Source organism: Onychostruthus taczanowskii, unplaced genomic scaffold (assembly GCF_017590055.1).
Source record: "Onychostruthus taczanowskii isolate IOZ18803 unplaced genomic scaffold, ASM1759005v1 scaffold303, whole genome shotgun sequence".
In the NCBI taxonomy this organism is placed as follows: Eukaryota; Metazoa; Chordata; class Aves; order Passeriformes; family Passeridae; genus Onychostruthus; species Onychostruthus taczanowskii.
This window is the reverse complement of record NW_024500384.1, coordinates 55,269-72,517: the sequence shown is the minus strand read 5'-3', so window position 1 is coordinate 72,517 and position 17,249 is coordinate 55,269. Positions and strand designations below refer to the sequence as shown.

The window sequence follows — 17,249 nt, the reverse complement described above, 5'->3', positions numbered from 1 at the left end:
AATTCCAGGGCAGAAATGGGAGGAGCAGCTCCAGGATCCCAAACCCAAATCTGAATTGGGAGGAGAAGCTCCAGGATCCCAAACCCAAATCTGAGCTGTGAGGAGAAGCTCCAGGATCCCAAACCCAAATCTGAGCTGGGAGGAGAAGCTCCAGGATCCCAAACCCAAAGCTGGACTGCAGCTCCAGGATCCCAATTCCAGAGCTGAACTGGGAGGAGAAGCTCCAGGATCCCAGTTCCAAATCTGAATTGGGAGGAGAAGCTCCAGGATCCCAAAGCTAAATCTGAGGGAAAAGCTCTCTGGTTCCCAGTTCCAAAGCTGGACTGGGAGGAGCAGCTCCAGGATCCCAAACCCAAATCTGAGCTGTGAGGAGAAGCTCCAGGATCCCAAACCCAAATCTGAGCTGTGAGGAGAAGCTCCAGGATCCCAAACCCAAATCTGAGCTGTGAGGAGAAGCTCCAGGATCCCAAACCCAAATCTGAGCTGTGAGGAGAAGCTCCAGGATCCCAAACCCAAAGCTGGACTGCAGCTCCAGGATCCCAATTCCAGAGCTGAACTGGGAGGAGAAGCTCCAGGATCCCAAAGCCAAGGACAAGCTCCCAGCTCCCAGCCCCGAGGGGAGCCTCCCCAGACCCCCCAGACCCCCGGGAAGGTGCCGGGATGCCCCGGGGAGGGGGAGCTGCCCCCGGTACCCACCCGGTGGCCACGTGCTGCTCAGTGAAACAGCTGGGGCACGAGAGGATCAGAACAGTCCAGAGACAGAGAGAGGTGATGGATCCAAGGGGAAACAGCAGAGAGCAGGAGGAGAGCAGGGAGTGTGACCGGAGAGGAAAAGAGAGAAAAAAGGGGGAAAAGAGAAAAAACAAAAAAAAAAAAAACCAGGAGGAGGAGTGTGGGAATTTAAGGGGCTGGAGTGGGGGTGGGCTCCAGGCACCCTGAGCTGGAGTCTGGGGGCTGGAAAACACCAGGGAAGGTGGAAGGGGAGAGGATGAGGAGGGACAGAGAGGACAAGGAGCAATTCCTGCTGTGGGACAGCTCCAGGGCGCTTCCAACAGCCCGAACCATCGGGATTCACCCCAATTCCTGAGGCTGGAGCTTTTCCCAGCCCCTTTCCCACAGCCCAAACCTGAGGGAAGCGGGTGCTGGTGGCACGTGGGAGACTCCAGTGCCCCCCAGAATGAAACCACAACCCCCGCAGGCCCGGGAAAAAAAAAACTCACTTGGCGAAGCCGATGAAATCCTCGTGGTTGGTGTTGATGTAGGAGAGCTCGATGTCGATGAGCAGCAGGATCTGAGGGAAGCAGGAGTCAGGGGAGGGGGCAGTTCCCTCCCCTGGGGGGGCTGGGGACGGGCAGGGGGCTGACCTGGTCCTTGGTTTTGCCCTCCCGCTCGCGGATGTGCGTGGTGACGATGCGCTCGGTCTCCTCCCGCAGCCTGGGGTAGGAGCCCAGCTGGAAAAGAGGGGAAGAACTGCTGGGATGGAGCCGGGCAGCTCGGGGGGAGCAGCACCCACCAAAGCCCCCCGAATCCCACCCAGTTCCTGCCCCAGGAGACCCCCCCCAGGGATGGGGGGGTGTCCCCAAAATACCGGCTGTTCCATGGGGATCCAGGGAATGCCAGGAGAGGCCTGGGGATGCCCAGGGTGAGCCTGGATTTTACCAGAGGGGGATTTTGGGGAGGAGGGAGGCGGCGGCAGGAGGGAGGGGCTGGAATGGCTCCAGTCAGAGCCCTGCTGGTGACACTGGGCTGAGCAGAATGTCACTGTGACACTGGGCTGACCAGTCTGTTACTGGTGACACTGGGCTGAGCAGAATGTCACTGTGACACTGGGCTGACCAGTACCTGACTGGTGTCACTGGGCTGACCAGTCCCTTACTGGTGTCACTGGGCTGACCAGTACCTTACTGGTGTCACTGGGCTGACCAGTACCTGACTGGTGTCACTGGGCTGACCAGTCTGTTACTGGTGTCACTGGGCTGACCAGTCCCCACTGGTCACTCTGGGCTGACCAGGCCCTTAATGGTGACACTGGGCTGACCAGTCCCTTACTGGTCACTCTGGGCTGACCAGGCCCTTAATGGTGACACTGGGCTGACCAGTCCCTTACTGGTCACTCTGGGCTGACCAGGCCCTTAATGGTGACACTGGGCTGACCAGTCCCTTACTGGTCACTCTGGGCTGACCAGGCCCTTAATGGTGACACTGGGCTGACCAGTCCCTTACTGGTCACTCTGGGCTGACCAGGCCCTTAATGGTGACACTGGGCTGACCAGTCCCTTACTGGTCACTCTGGGCTGACCAGGCCCTTAATGGTGACACTGGGCTGACCAGTCCCTTACTGGTCACTCTGGGCTGACCAGGCCCTTAATGGTGACACTGGGCTGACCAGTCCCTTACTGGTCACTCTGGGCTGACCAGGCCCTTAATGGTGACACTGGGCTGACCAGTCCCTTACTGGTCACTCTGGGCTGACCAGGCCCTTAATGGTGACACTGGGCTGACCAGTCCCTTACTGGTCACTCTGGGCTGACCAGGCCCTTAATGGTGACACTGGGCTGACCAGTCCCTTACTGGTCACTCTGGGCTGACCAGGCCCTTAATGGTGACACTGGGCTGACCAGTCCCTTACTGGTCACTCTGGGCTGACCAGGCCCTTAATGGTGACACTGGGCTGACCAGTCCCTTACTGGTCACTCTGGGCTGACCAGGCCCTTAATGGTGACACTGGGCTGACCAGTCCCTTACTGGTCACTCTGGGCTGACCAGGCCCTTAATGGTGACACTGGGCTGACCAGTCCCTTACTGGTCACTCTGGGCTGACCAGGCCCTTAATGGTGACACTGGGCTGACCAGTCCCTTACTGGTCACTCTGGGCTGACCAGGCCCTTAATGGTGACACTGGGCTGACCAGTCCCTTACTGGTCACTCTGGGCTGACCAGGCCCTTAATGGTGACACTGGGCTGACCAGTCCCTTACTGGTCACTCTGGGCTGACCAGGCCCTTAATGGTGACACTGGGCTGACCAGTCCCTTACTGGTCACTCTGGGCTGACCAGGCCCTTAATGGTGACACTGGGCTGACCAGTCCCTTACTGGTCACTCTGGGCTGACCAGGCCCTTAATGGTGACACTGGGCTGACCAGTCCCTTACTGGTCACTCTGGGCTGACCAGGCCCTTAATGGTGACACTGGGCTGACCAGTCCCTTACTGGTCACTCTGGGCTGACCAGGCCCTTAATGGTGACACTGGGCTGACCAGTCCCTTACTGGTCACTCTGGGCTGACCAGGCCCTTAATGGTGACACTGGGCTGACCAGTCCCTTACTGGTCACTCTGGGCTGACCAGGCCCTTAATGGTGACACTGGGCTGACCAGTCCCTTACTGGTCACTCTGGGCTGACCAGGCCCTTAATGGTGACACTGGGCTGACCAGTCCCTTACTGGTCACTCTGGGCTGACCAGGCCCTTAATGGTGACACTGGGCTGACCAGTCCCTTACTGGTCACTCTGGGCTGACCAGGCCCTTAATGGTGACACTGGGCTGACCAGTCCCTTACTGGTCACTCTGGGCTGACCAGGCCCTTAATGGTGACACTGGGCTGACCAGTCCCTTACTGGTCACTCTGGGCTGACCAGGCCCTTAATGGTGACACTGGGCTGACCAGTCCCTTACTGGTCACTCTGGGCTGACCAGGCCCTTAATGGTGACACTGGGCTGACCAGTCCCTTACTGGTCACTCTGGGCTGACCAGGCCCTTAATGGTGACACTGGGCTGACCAGTCCCTTACTGGTCACTCTGGGCTGACCAGGCCCTTAATGGTGACACTGGGCTGACCAGTCCCTTACTGGTCACTCTGGGCTGACCAGGCCCTTAATGGTGACACTGGGCTGACCAGTCCCTTACTGGTCACTCTGGGCTGACCAGGCCCTTAATGGTGACACTGGGCTGACCAGTCCCTTACTGGTCACTCTGGGCTGACCAGGCCCTTAATGGTGACACTGGGCTGACCAGTCCCTTACTGGTCACTCTGGGCTGACCAGGCCCTTAATGGTGACACTGGGCTGACCAGTCCCTTACTGGTCACTCTGGGCTGACCAGTACCTTACTGGTGCACTGGCGCACGGTGTTGATGAGCTCCTGGATCACCAAATCCACGCATTTCAGGCACGGCTCCTTCAGCTTCACCACCTGCTTCTTCACGATGGCCTCGAAGGCCAGGTCCGGCGTGAACAGCCCCGTCCTGGAGCCCAGGGAGAGGGATGGGATTGGGATGGGATTGGGAATGTGCCCCACCCCAGGGAGGGATTCCCTGACCCACAGAGCGATTCCCAGCTTTGGGAGAGGCAGTTCCTGCTCCCAGGGAGAAATTCTGCTCCTGGAGAACAATTTTACCCTCAGAAGAGAAAATTCCCCCCTCCAGGAGAGCCCTTCCCACCTTTCTCTGGGAATGTGGGCCGGGAATTGTGTCCAGGGAGGATCTGTGGGGGATACTTGCCTCACCCCGTGGATGTTCTTGATGGCGTAGCTGATCTCCCGCCTCAAATCCTTCTCGTCGAATTCCATCTGCCGGGAAAGGGAGTGGGAATCGGGGTCAGGAGTCAATCAGGAACCAGGATCAGGAATCAATCAGGAACCAGGAATCAATCAGAAATCAATCAGGAACCAGGAACCAGGAATCAATCAGGAACCAGGAATCAGGAATCAATCAGAAATCAGGGTCAGGAATCAACAGGAACCAGGAATCGGGAACAGGAATCAACCAGGAACCAGGAATCAATCAGGAACCAGGAACCAGGAATCAATCAGAAATCAGGGTCAGGAATCAATCAGGAACCGGGATCAGGAATCAATCGGGAACCAGGAATCAGGAATCAATCAGAAATCAGGGTCAGGAATCAACCAGGAACCAGGAATCGAATCGGGATCAGGAATCAATCAGGAATCAGGAACCAGGAATCAATCAGGAACCAGGAATCAGAAACCACGAATCAATCAGGAATCAATAAGGAATCAGAAATCAATCAGGAATCAGAAATCAGGAATCAATCAGGAACCAGGAATCAGGATCAGAAATCAATCAGAAATCAATCAGGAACCAGGAATCAGGAATGAGGAACCAGGAAACAATCAGGAATCAATCAGGAATCAGAAACCAGGAACTCAGAAATCAACCAGGAATCAGGAACCAGGAAATCAGGAATCAGGAAACAATCAGGAATCAATGAGGAACCAGGAATCAGGAACCAGGAATCAATCAGGAATCAAGAATCAAGAACCAGGAAATCAGGAATCAGGAAACAATCAGGAACCAGAAATCAATCAGGAATCAATCAGGAATCAGAAATCAATCAGCAATCAGAAATCAGGAATCAGGAACCAGAAATCAATCAGGAATCAATCAGGAATCAGGAACCATGAATCAATCAGGAATCAAGAATCAAGAACCAGGAAATCAGGAATCAGGAAACAATCAGGAATCAATGAGGAACCAGGAATCAGGAACCAGGAAATCAGGAATCAGGAAACAATCAGGAATCAGCAATCAATCAGGAATCAGGAACCATGAATCAATCAGGAATCAAGAATCAGGAATTCAGGAATCAGGAAACAATCAGGAACCAGAAATCAATCAGGAATCAATCAGGAATCAGGAATCAATCAGGAATCAATGAGGAACCAGGAATCAGGAATCAGGAATCAGGAAACAATCAGGACTCAGAAATCAGGAATCAATCAGGAATCAGAAATCAGGAACTCAGAAATCAACCAGGAATTGGGAACCAGAAATCAGGAATGAGGAACCAGGAATCAATCAGGAATCAATCAAGAATCAGAAATCAACCAGGAATCAGGAATCAGGAACCAGGAAAAAATCAGGAACCAGAAATCAGGAAATCAGGAACCAGGAAACAATCAGGAATCAGGAATGAGGAACCAGGAATCAATCAGGAATCAGGCACCAGAAAACAATCAGGCATCAATCAGGAACCAGAAATCAATCAGGAATCAATCAGGAATCAGGCACCAGAAAACAATCAGGCATCAATCAGGAACCAGAAATCAATCAGGAATCAATCAGGAATCAGGCACCAGAAAACAATCAGGCATCAATCAGGAACCAGAAATCAATCAGGAATCAATCAGGAATCAGGCACCAGAAAACAATCAGGCATCAATCAGGAACCAGAAATCAATCAGGAATCAATCAGGAATCAGGAACCAGGAAAAAATCAGGAACCAGAAATCAGGAAATCAGGAACCAGGAATCAATCAGGAATCAGGAATCAATCAGGAATCAATCAGGAATCAATCAGGAATCAGGAATCAATCAGTGCTGTCCCACTGTCCAGCAGCCACAGAAGAACCACACCAGACTGACCCATCCAAGGACGGACCAGCTGCCTCAAATCCCGGGATTTTGATGGGATCCTGGGATGGTTTGGGCTGGAGAAGCCTCCAGGGAGAGGAACCCCCCCATTCCTCACCTTCACGAGCTCGAAGGGGAACCTCTCGTGGAAAATCCGGTTGATCCTGGCGCCCCCGGAGAGCTCCAGAGTGTCCACCTGGTCTCCTGAGCCCTCAATCCGCTTCTCAAAGTCCACCCCGAACTGCTGCACCATCCTGGGCCGGGAAAACCGGGAATGAGGCAGCAAAACATCCCCGAAATTCCCGCGGCCGGGGCGCAAATCCCACTTTTCCTGCGACAGCTCCCAGGGATGCTCCAGGAGAGGTTTCCCCACCCATCCCCCGAGCCCGAGAGGAACATTCCCAGTGGGAATTCCCAGGGGAGGCACCCACTGCAGCAAGGCTTTGGTTTTCCTGGCGGGGTCGTCGGGACGGAAGTTCTTGTACTCCTCCACCTCCTTCTCCAGGGACAGCAGCTGGCTCTGCAGCTTGCTGCGCAGCGAGGGCAGCGTCTCCCGGATGTGGTTGGTGAGTTGCTGCCGAGGGATGGGGAGAGCTGAGCGGGGAATCCAGCTTTTCCAGGTGGGAATGGGTTGTGCTACCCGGAAAATCCCGCTTTTCTGGGTGGGAAGGGGCTGTGATACCCAGAAAATCTGCTTTTCTAGGAATAAATGGGCTGTGCCACCCCGGAATTCCCGATTTTCCAGGTGGGAAGGGGCTGTGCCACCTGGAAAATCCCGATTTTCTGGGTGGGAAGGGGCTGTGCCACCTGGAAAATCCCGATTTTCTGGGTGGGAAGGGGCTGTGCCACCTGGAAAATCCCGATTTTCTGGGTGGGAAGGGGCTGTGCCACCTGGAAAATCCCGATTTTCTGGGTGGGAAGGGGCTGTGCCACCTGGAAAATCCCGATTTTCTGGGTGGGAAGGGGCTGTGCCACCTGGAAAATCCCGATTTTCTGGGTGGGAAGGGGCTGTGCCACCTGGAAAATCCCGATTTTCTGGGTGGGAAGGGGCTGTGCCACCTGGAAAATCCCGATTTTCTGGGTGGGAAGGGGCTGTGCCACCTGGAAAATCCCGATTTTCTGGGTGGGAAGGGGCTGTGCCACCTGGAAAATCCCGATTTTCTGGGTGGGAAGGGGCTGTGCCACCTGGAAAATCCCGATTTTCTGGGTGGGAAGGGGCTGTGCCACCTGGAAAATCCCGATTTTCTGGGTGGGAAGGGGCTGTGCCACCTGGAAAATCCCGATTTTCTGGGTGGGAAGGGGCTGTGCCACCCCGGAAAAATCTGCTTTTCCAGGTGGGAATGGGCTGTGCTACCCAGAAAATCCCACTTTTCTAGGAACAAATGGGTTGTGCCACCTGAAAAATCCCATTTTTCCAGGCAAGAACTGGCTGTCCCACCCCAAAATTCCCACTTTCCCAGGCAGGAAGGAGCTGCCCCACCCTGAAATTCCCACTTTTCCAGGCAGGAATGGGCTGCCCCACCAGAAATTCCCACTTTCCCAGGCAGGAATGGGCTGCCCCCCCAGAAATTCCCACTTTCCCGGAGGAGGGGGCTGCCCACCCAGAAAATCCCATTTTTCCAGGCAAGAATTGGCTGTCCTACCCCGAAATTCCCACTTTCCCAGGCGGGAATGGGCTGCCCCCCCCGAAATTCCCACTTTCCCAGGCGGGAATGGGCTGCCCCCCCCGAAATTCCCACTTTCCCAGGCGGGAATGGGCTGCCCCCCCCGAAATTCCCACTTTCCCAGGCGGGAATGGGCTGCCCCCCCCGAAATTCCCACTTTCCAGGCAAGAATTGGCTGTCCTACCCCGAAATTCCCACTTTCCCAGGCGATTGGCTGTCCTATCCCCCAAAATTCCCACTTTCCCAGGAGGAAGGCACTGTCCCACCCCAAAATTCCCACTTTCCCAGACAGGAATGGGCTGCCCCCCCAAAAATTCCCACTTTCCCAGGCAGGAAGGGGCTGTCCACCCCAAAATTCCCATTTTCCCAGGCAGGAATGGGCTGCCCCCCCAAGAAATTCCCACTTTCCAGGCAGGAATGGGCTGTCCCACCCCAAAATTCCCATTTTCCTCGGCAGCAATGGGCTGCCCCCCCAGAAAATCCCATTTTTCCAGGCAAGAATTGGCTGTCCTACCCCCCAAAATTCCCACTTTCCCAGGCAGGAATGGGCTGTCCCACCCCAAAATTCCCATTTTCCCAGGCAGGAATGGGCTGCCCCCCCAAAAATTCCCACTTTCCCAGGAGGAAGGCACTGTCCCACCCCAAAATTCCCACTTTCCCAGGCAGGAATGGGCTGCCCCCTCAGAAATTCCCACTTTCCCAGGAGGAAGGCACTGTCCCACCCCAAAATTCCCACTTTCCCAGGCAAGAATTGGCTGTCCTACCCCCCAAAATTCCCACTTTCCCCGAGGAGGGGGCTGCCCACCTGGTTGAGGACCCTCTGCAGGTGCGGCGTGCCCATGCGCTCGGCCATGTGCCGGTAGGCCGGGTGGGACAGGAAGAACTTGCGCTCGGCCGCCAGCGCGGCGCGGATGTCCTTCTTGCCGTCGATGTCCTTCTGGCTCCGGTTCACCACGCCGATGTAGCCTGGCACCGCGGGGACACCGTGGGGACACCGGGGGGACACCGGGGGGACACTGGGGGGACACCGGGGGGACACTGGGGGGCACAGCGGGGGCATCGGGGGGCACTGGGGCACAGCGGGGACACCGGGGGGCAACGGGGACACCCGGGGGCACTGGGGGGCAGCAGGGCACAGCAGGGACACCGGGGGGCACAGCGGGGGCACCATGGGGCAGCGGGGACCGTGGGGCACAGCGGGGACACCAGGGGGACACCGTGGGGCACAGCGGACACCGTAGGGCACCATGGGGACACCGTGGGGACACCGGGGGGCACCGTGGGGCACAGCGGACACCGTAGGGCACCATGGGGACACCGTGGGGACACCGGGGGCACCGGGGGGCACACCGGGGACACCGTGGGGCAGTGGGGACCGTGGGGCACAGCGGGGACACCGGGGCACAGCGGGGACACCATGGGGACACCATGGGGACACCGGGGGGCACAGCGGGGACACCGAGGGGCAGCGGGGACACCGAGGGGCAGTGGGGACACCGGGGGGCACCATGGGGCACAGAGGGGACACCAGGGGGCACAGCGGGGACACCATGGGGACACCATGGGGACACCGGGGGGCACAGCGGGGACACCGAGGGGCAGCGGGGACACCGAGGGGCAGTGGGGACACCGGGGGGCACCATGGGGCACAGAGGGGACACCAGGGGGCACATGCAACACACAAAAATTAACAATCTCCAAGGCAAGAATTGGCTGTCCTATCCCCCCAAATTCCCCCTTTCCCAGGAGGAAGGCACTGTCCCACCCCAAAATTCCCACTTTCCCAGGCAAGAATTGGCTGTCCTACCCCCCAAAATTCCCACTTTCCCCGAGGAGGGGGCTGCCCACCTGGTTGAGGACCCTCTGCAGGTGCGGCGTGCCCATGCGCTCGGCCATGTGCCGGTAGGCCGGGTGGGACAGGAAGAACTTGCGCTCGGCCGCCAGCGCGGCGCGGATGTCCTTCTTGCCGTCGATGTCCTTCTGGCTCCGGTTCACCACGCCGATGTAGCCTGGCACCGCGGGGACACCGTGGGGACACCGGGGGGACACCGGGGGGACACTGGGGGGACACCGGGGGGACACTGGGGGGCACAGCGGGGGCATCGGGGGGCACTGGGGCACAGCGGGGACACCGGGGGGCAACGGGGACACCCGGGGGCACTGGGGGGCAGCAGGGCACAGCAGGGACACCGGGGGGCACAGCGGGGGCACCATGGGGCAGTGGGGACCGTGGGGCACAGCGGGGACACCAGGGGGACACCGTGGGGCACAGCGGACACCGTAGGGCACCATGGGGACACCGTGGGGACACCGGGGGGCACCGTGGGGCACAGCGGACACCGTAGGGCACCATGGGGACACCGTGGGGACACCGGGGGCACCGGGGGGCACACCGGGGACACCGTGGGGCAGTGGGGACCGTGGGGCACAGCGGGGACACCGGGGCACAGCGGGGACACCATGGGGACACCATGGGGACACCGGGGGGCACAGCGGGGACACCGAGGGGCAGCGGGGACACCGAGGGGCAGTGGGGACACCGGGGGGCACCATGGGGCACAGAGGGGACACCAGGGGGCACAGCGGGGACACCATGGGGCAGCAGGGACACCGTGGGGCAGCAGGGACACCGTGGGGCAGTGGGGACACCAGGGGGCACCATGGGGACACCATGGGGCACCTGGGCAGGGAATGGCACCCCCAGGGCATAGGGAACACTGGGGACATGGAGAGAGGGACACAGGGCAGGGGACACAGAGAGAAGGAGGGAGGGACACAGGGCAGGGGGGGACACTGGGGACACACAGAGCGACCTGAGGGGGACACACAGAGTGACAGAATGACCTGAGGGGGACCCAGGGGACACTGGGGACCCGGGCCAGCCGTACCTCTCCGCAGGGGCAGCAGTTTGTTCTCCAGCACGTCCCGGGCGTCGGTGCCTTCGTCCATCAGGTCCAGCTTGGTGATGACCCCGATGGTCCTCAGGCCTGGGGAGCCAAGGGTCGACCCCAATGAATCCCAGCCAAGCACAACAGGGACCCACGGAACGGAGAGGAACCCCTGGCCCTGCCAGGAGAGGAAGAAGAGGACGAGGAAGGTCCTCCCCGGGGCCATCCCCATCCCTTTACCCTGCGGATCCACCTCCTTGGCCATCTTGAGCGCGTCCGAGTTGGCCAGGTCCATGTTGGCCGGCGTGACGGCCAGGATGAGGCTGCTCTCCCTGCTGATGAACTGCAGGATCATGTCCCGGATCTGGAACTCGATGTCCTGGGGCTGATCCCCCACGGGCACCTTGGTGATCCCCGGCAGGTCGATCAGGGTCAGGTTCAGCACTGGGTGGGGGACACATGGATGGGTGAAGATCCAGAGGCAGATTCCCGATGGATTCGCCGCTGCACGGCCCCGGAATTCCCAGATTTTTGCCCGATTTTCCCTCACCGTGTGGGGAGTACACGCGCAGGTTGATGGGCACGGGGGAGATGCCCTTGTTGGTGCCCGTCACCCGGTCGGTCTCCGCCTCGATCTCCTGGCGAACCTCATCGAAATCCGTGAACTTCTTGGATTTGCAGTGCAGGAACTCGGCATATTCTGGAAGGGGGGTTGGGAATGTCAGCAACGGGGAATGTTCGGGGGGATGGAGATGGAGCAGGGCAGGGGGATATGGGGGGGTGAGTGGGGAATGTGAGGAAGGGGCTGCAGGACATGGGGAAGGGCTGCAGGACACAGGGAAGGGGCTGCACTGGAAGGGGAAGGGGCTGCATGACATCCAGGAGGGGCTGCAGGACATCGAGGATGGCCTGCAGCACATGGGGAAGGGGCTGCTGGACATGGGAAGGGGCTGCAGGATAAGGGGGAGGGGCTGCAGGACACGGGGAAGGGGCTGCAGAACATGGGAAAGGGGCTGCAGGACACCCAGGAGGGGCTGCAGGATATAGGGAAGGGGCTGCAAGATAAGGGAAGGGGCTGCAGGACACGGGGAAGGGGCTGCAGAACATGGGGAAGGGGCTGCAGCACAGCCAGGAGGGGCTGCAGTGGAAGGGGAAGGGGCTGCAGGACACGGGGAAGGGGCTGCAGTACATGCGGATGGGCGGCAGGACACAGGGAAGGGGCTGCAGTACATGCGGATGGGCGGCAGGACACAGGGAAGGGGCTGCAGTACATGCGGATGGGCGGCAGGACACAGGGAAGGGGCTGCAGTACATGCGGATGGGCGGCAGGACACAGGGAAGGGGCTGCAGTACATGCGGATGGGCGGCAGGACACAGGGAAGGGGCTGCAGGACATGAGGAGGGGCAGCAGGACACCCAAAAGGGACTGCAGGATAAGGGGAAGGGGCTGCAGGACATGAGGATGGGCGGCAGGACATGGGGAAGGGGCTGCAAGATAAGGGGGAGGGGCTGCAGGGGAATGGGAAGGGGCTGCATGACACCCAGGAGGGGCTGCAGTGGAAGGGGAAGGGGCTGCAGGACACGGGGAAGGGGCTGCAGGACATGGGGAAGGGGCTGCAGGGGAATGGGAAGGGGCTGCAGGACACGGGGAAGGGGCTGCAGGATAAGGGGAAGGGGCTGCAGCACACGGGGAAGGGGCTGCTGGACATGGGGAAGGGGCTGCAGCACACCAAGCTCCCCCGGATCCCCATCTGCCCCAAAAAAGGGATCCCAGCAGCTCCGGGGCCGCGCTGCGACGCTGCAATTTCCTTCCTCCTTCCCTCCGTGCGGGCAGAGCGCAAACCTCGGCGCTGCAATCATCCCAGCCACCTCAGCCCAGAGCCCTCAGCAACCCTCCCATGGCCCCAAAACCGCCTCCTCCAACCTTCCCTCAGCTCCCAGGAGGTCACCAGGGGCTCTGGGATTCACCCAAATCCCGGGATTTTCGGGCAGGAGAAGAGCCCGGCCGGTCAAGGTGAAAGGGAGGAAGGGCTGATGGTAACCAAGGGAATCTGGCTGGGAAAAGGAGTCACCCCCCCGTGGCCAGCTGGATGTTCCTCGCTTTTCCTTGGCCTCCCCAGCATTCCCAGGGCTCTGCCCTGCATTCCTCCCCCATAAGCAGGAATTTGGGAGCTGGCTGCACACCCCCACGGGAGCTCACTCCCCGCTCTGCAGCCCCCCTACCCGTCTTGGAGAAGATGAGCTGCAGGATGAGAGGCCGGCGAGTGACGATCCCAGAGCCACGGGGAAGGAAATCCCTGCAAGGGATGAAAGGATGGGGTCAATTGATTAATTAATCAATCCTATTGATTTCTCCAGCGCTGGAGAGCCCAGGGAGGGGGCTGGGAACACAGGGATCGATTCCTGCTCTCCTGGGGGAGAGGACAGGACACTGCTGGGAGGGCAGATCCCCACGGAAAGCAGGGAATTCCCACAAAACTCCTTCTGGCCTCAGCACCCGGAATTTTTTTTTTTTTGGGAGAATCGTGCCTGGAAAAGGTGGCGCTCCAAGGGCAGCTTTGGGCTGGGGCTGTCACCACCCCCTTTCCCTTTGGGGACAGGGAAGTGCCAGCTGGGAACGGGGAGTGCCAAGTGCCCGGGATCACCCGGGGAGCGGCTCTGACGGGAACTGCCCGGACGTCACGACAACGCCAACAACAACAACAACAACAACAACAACAACACCCCGACGGCGTCACCCCGACGGCGTCACCCCCGCGGTGTCACAGCCTTCCCGGCAGAGCCCGAGCCCTGTCCCGGAGCCGGGGTGACAGCCCGGAAATTCGCTTCCTGCCCAACCGGGAGGACAGGTCGGGCGGGACGGCCCCGGGTGGGAAAAGGTGGAAGGGACCTCGGGGAGGCCCCAGAGGGAATGTCCTGATCCCGACGGGAATGCTGGGCTCAGGGTGGTTCTCTCTAAGGGGGGTCCAACACCTCTGGCTCTGCTGTTGCCTCCTTGTCCCAGCCCTGATCCTGGGGGATCCAGGTGATCCCTGGCTCCCAGCCCCAAACCTGGGGGAATTGAGGTGATCCCCTTGTGCCAGTCCAGATCCCGGGGGAATCCAGGTGATCCCTGGGTCCCAGCCCCCATCCCACGGGAATCCAGGTGATCCCTGGGTCCCAGCCCCCATCCCACGGGAATCCAGGTGATCCCTGGGTCCCAGCCCCCATCCCACGGGAATCCAGGTGATCCCTGGGTCCCAGCCCCCATCCCACGGGAATCCAGGTGATCCCTGGGTCCCAGCCCCCATCCCACGGGAATCCAGGTGATCCCTGGGTCCCAGCCCCCATCCCACGGGAATCCAGGTGATCCCTGGGTCCCAGCCCCCATCCCACGGGAATCCAGGTGATCCCCAGCTCCAAGCCCAAGGGAATCCAGGTTATCCCGGGCTCCCAGCCCCCATCCCCAGGGCAATCCAGGTGCCCCCCAGCCTCCATCCCAGGGGTATCCAGGTGATCCCCGGATCCAATCCCAAGGATATCCAGGTGACCCCCAGCCCTGATCCCAGGGCAATCCAGGTGACCCCCAGCCCTGATCCCAGGGCAATCCAGGTGACCCCCAGCCCGATCCCAGGGCAATCCAGGTGATCCCCAGCTCCAATCCCAAGGGAATCCAGGTGACCCCCAGCCCCCATCCCAGGGCAATCCAGGTGATGCCCAGCCCTGATCCCAGGGCAATCCAGGTGATCCCCGGATCCAATACCAAGGGAATCCAGGTGATCCCCAGCCCCCATCCCAAGGGAATCCAGGTGATCCCTGGCTCCCAGCCCCCATCCCAAGGGAATCCAGGTGATCCCTGGCTCCCAGCCTTAATCCTGGGGGAATCCAGGTTATCCCCGGATCCAATCCCAAGAGAATCCAGGCGATCCCCAGCCCCCATCCCAAGGGAATCCAGGTGATCCCCAGCCCCAATCCCAAGGGAATCCAGGTGACCCCCAGCCCCCATCCCAGGGCAATCCAGGTGATGCCCAGCCCTGATCCCAGGGCAATCCAGGTGACCCCCAGCCCCCATCCCAGGGCCCCAGGGCAATCGAGGTGATCCCCAGCCCCCGTCCCAGGGCAATCCAGGTGACCCCCAGCCCCCATCCCAGGGCAATCCAGGTGACCCCCGTGTCCCAGCCCCCCCCGGGAATTCCCAGCTCCCTCAGCTGGAGGTCACAGGTCCAGGGGAAAGGAGGGGACTCCGGGAAGGAACAGGGACGGGTGGCAGGTGCCACCCAGCCCCGCGTCCCCGCGTCCGGCCCGGCAGGATCCGGTGACGCGCGAAGGAGCCCCGGGACGTCACCCGCCCGGATCCTGCCGCCTCCCACCTGGGCCCAGGTGTGACCAGGGCCAGCAAAGGGACAAAGGGACAAAGTTCTCAAGGTGAAGGAGCGCGGTGGGAACCTCCCCGTGCCAGGAAAATCCCTGGGGAAACACCTGAGCGCGTTTCCACGTTCCCAAACGCAGGTTCCACCTCACTCCACTCCATTCCCTTCCCATTCCTGACAGAATTCCCGGGATTCCTCTGCTCGTGGCTCCCACCAAACCGAGGGGAATCCCACGGGTTCACCCCTGGACCCCTCCAGCCCCCCAGGCCTGGGCCAATCCCTCGGGATGGGTCGCTGCCCTCGTCCCGCTCCCCTGGGATTCAGCTCTCCCCGTGTTTCCCCAAACCCTGGGGCTCAGCCCCCATTCCCCTGGGACCCCCCAGCCCGGGGTGAACCCCGGCACAAGGGCTCATAAAGCCCCATTGAGGTCAGGGATTGTCCCCACCCCCGGGGGGACAACGGCTCCATTGTCCCCCAGGCCAGTGACAGCTCCGGGAAGGGCTGGGACGTCAGGATTTGGCAGAGCAGGGCCGGGACAAGGCTCCAAAGGGGGATGTTGGGGCCCACGAGGAACCCTGGTGACCATCCCAGGTCGTTCCCTTGGTGCTTCTCCCACTGAATTGGGGGATTGGGGCGCTCCAGGCCCCCCAGCACCAATCCCAACCCCCCCAAGGATGTCCCAGTGAGGCCAGGCCCTTCCCCCGTGGGGAAATCCCAGCTCAGTTAGGCTAAGGCATGGATTTAGAGGGTTCCCAGCCCAATTCCAGGTCCCTCAGGATTATCTTCCCATGTATTTTGAGGGTACAAAACCCACAGAAACAGGAGCAGGGCCTCCCAACAAAGATCCAGGGCTTCCTGGTGGCTCGGAAAAACCAAAATAAAGCTCCAACAGCTGCAAAAACCCAGAGAATCAACCCCCCCAGGGGCAGTTTCCAATCGTGGCTCGATGGATCCGTGCAGATCGTTGGGACAGTGGGAACAGCCCCGGGGCCCTGGCTCATCCCAGCTGGAATTTGTGATCCAGAGAGAAAACCCTGCTCAGCCACGCCGGGGTGGGAGCCTCAAAAGTGCCCCTAAAAGCTGGGATGGCGATTCCTCATTGTCGCAGGCCAGCATTCCTCAGTGTCCCATTCCCAAGGGCGCCCCTGGGGTGTAATTAACCCTAATTAGCACAAGACGAAGTGGGGAAGGATTCCCGCATGGATGGATCCGGCTGCTGCGACGTGAAGGGGTTTAATTATCAGGGATGCTTTCCCAGCTGTAATTAAAGGCAGCCAGAATTCCCAGGAATTCAGGATGGGGGAACAGCTCCACCGTCCCACCCCTGAGCGCTGGAAAAGCCCAAACCCAGGCTGGGAATCCGTTTAGAAGGGAGAAGTGATGGATCCCAGCCTGGATTGGGATCAACGCCACAGGAGGGGAGGGATCCAGCGGAGAAAGCTCCCCGTGGGGCATTTCCACGGGGGAAAAGATGCCCCGGCCAGCCTGAAACAGCGGGAAAACCGCGTGATGGTTGGGAATTTTGGGAATGCAGAGGCTGAGGGGAGACACCAGGGTGCTGTGGGTGCCTCAGGAAGTGACAGCCCCGCAGCGAGAGGCAGGAGAGCACGGGGACGATGGGGACAAAGGGGCAGAGCCGTGCCCGAGGCGGTTTTTGCTGATTTTCGGGATGACCCCTCCGCCTCGCCGGGAGGGCGGCGAGCTCCGCTCCCCGTTATCGGCGCGGCCACGCTCGGCTCCCGCGCCCATCCCAGCACCGCTCCTATCTCCGGGGCGCAGCCCCACGGCGAGGACGATGACGGTGGCGGGGAGGAAGGCCCCACGCAGCTCAGCATTCCCAAAAAAACCCCGCCCCGCCCCCGTTCGGTGCCGCCTTTCCCGGCGCCGCCGCCGCTCGGGGCCCGGCACCGGCGCGGCCCTTGCGCCGTTTGCGCGGCCGCTGCGCCGTTTGCGCAGCGCGGGCCCCGCTCCGCCGGCCG

The 17,249-nt window shown here is 60.3% G+C and overlaps 1 protein-coding gene across 1 annotated transcript in view; it reads right to left on the bottom strand.

The window, feature by feature from the left end:
• Positions 1 to 17,249, bottom strand: part of DNM2 (dynamin 2) — a 32,497-nt gene that overhangs the window by 14,263 nt on the left and 985 nt on the right. Inside the window, exons 2-12 of the mRNA XM_041409647.1 lie at positions 13,145 to 13,218; positions 11,472 to 11,621; positions 11,162 to 11,365; positions 10,922 to 11,020; positions 9,882 to 10,042; positions 6,801 to 6,943; positions 6,488 to 6,623; positions 4,498 to 4,565; positions 4,104 to 4,242; positions 1,365 to 1,451; positions 1,221 to 1,291 (exon numbers count right to left, since the gene is read on the bottom strand). Coding sequence (XP_041265581.1) covers positions 1,221 to 1,291; positions 1,365 to 1,451; positions 4,104 to 4,242; positions 4,498 to 4,565; positions 6,488 to 6,623; positions 6,801 to 6,943; positions 9,882 to 10,042; positions 10,922 to 11,020; positions 11,162 to 11,365; positions 11,472 to 11,621; positions 13,145 to 13,218 — 1,332 coding nt within the window. The remainder of the gene's footprint in view (positions 1 to 1,220; positions 1,292 to 1,364; positions 1,452 to 4,103; positions 4,243 to 4,497; positions 4,566 to 6,487; positions 6,624 to 6,800; positions 6,944 to 9,881; positions 10,043 to 10,921; positions 11,021 to 11,161; positions 11,366 to 11,471; positions 11,622 to 13,144; positions 13,219 to 17,249) is intronic.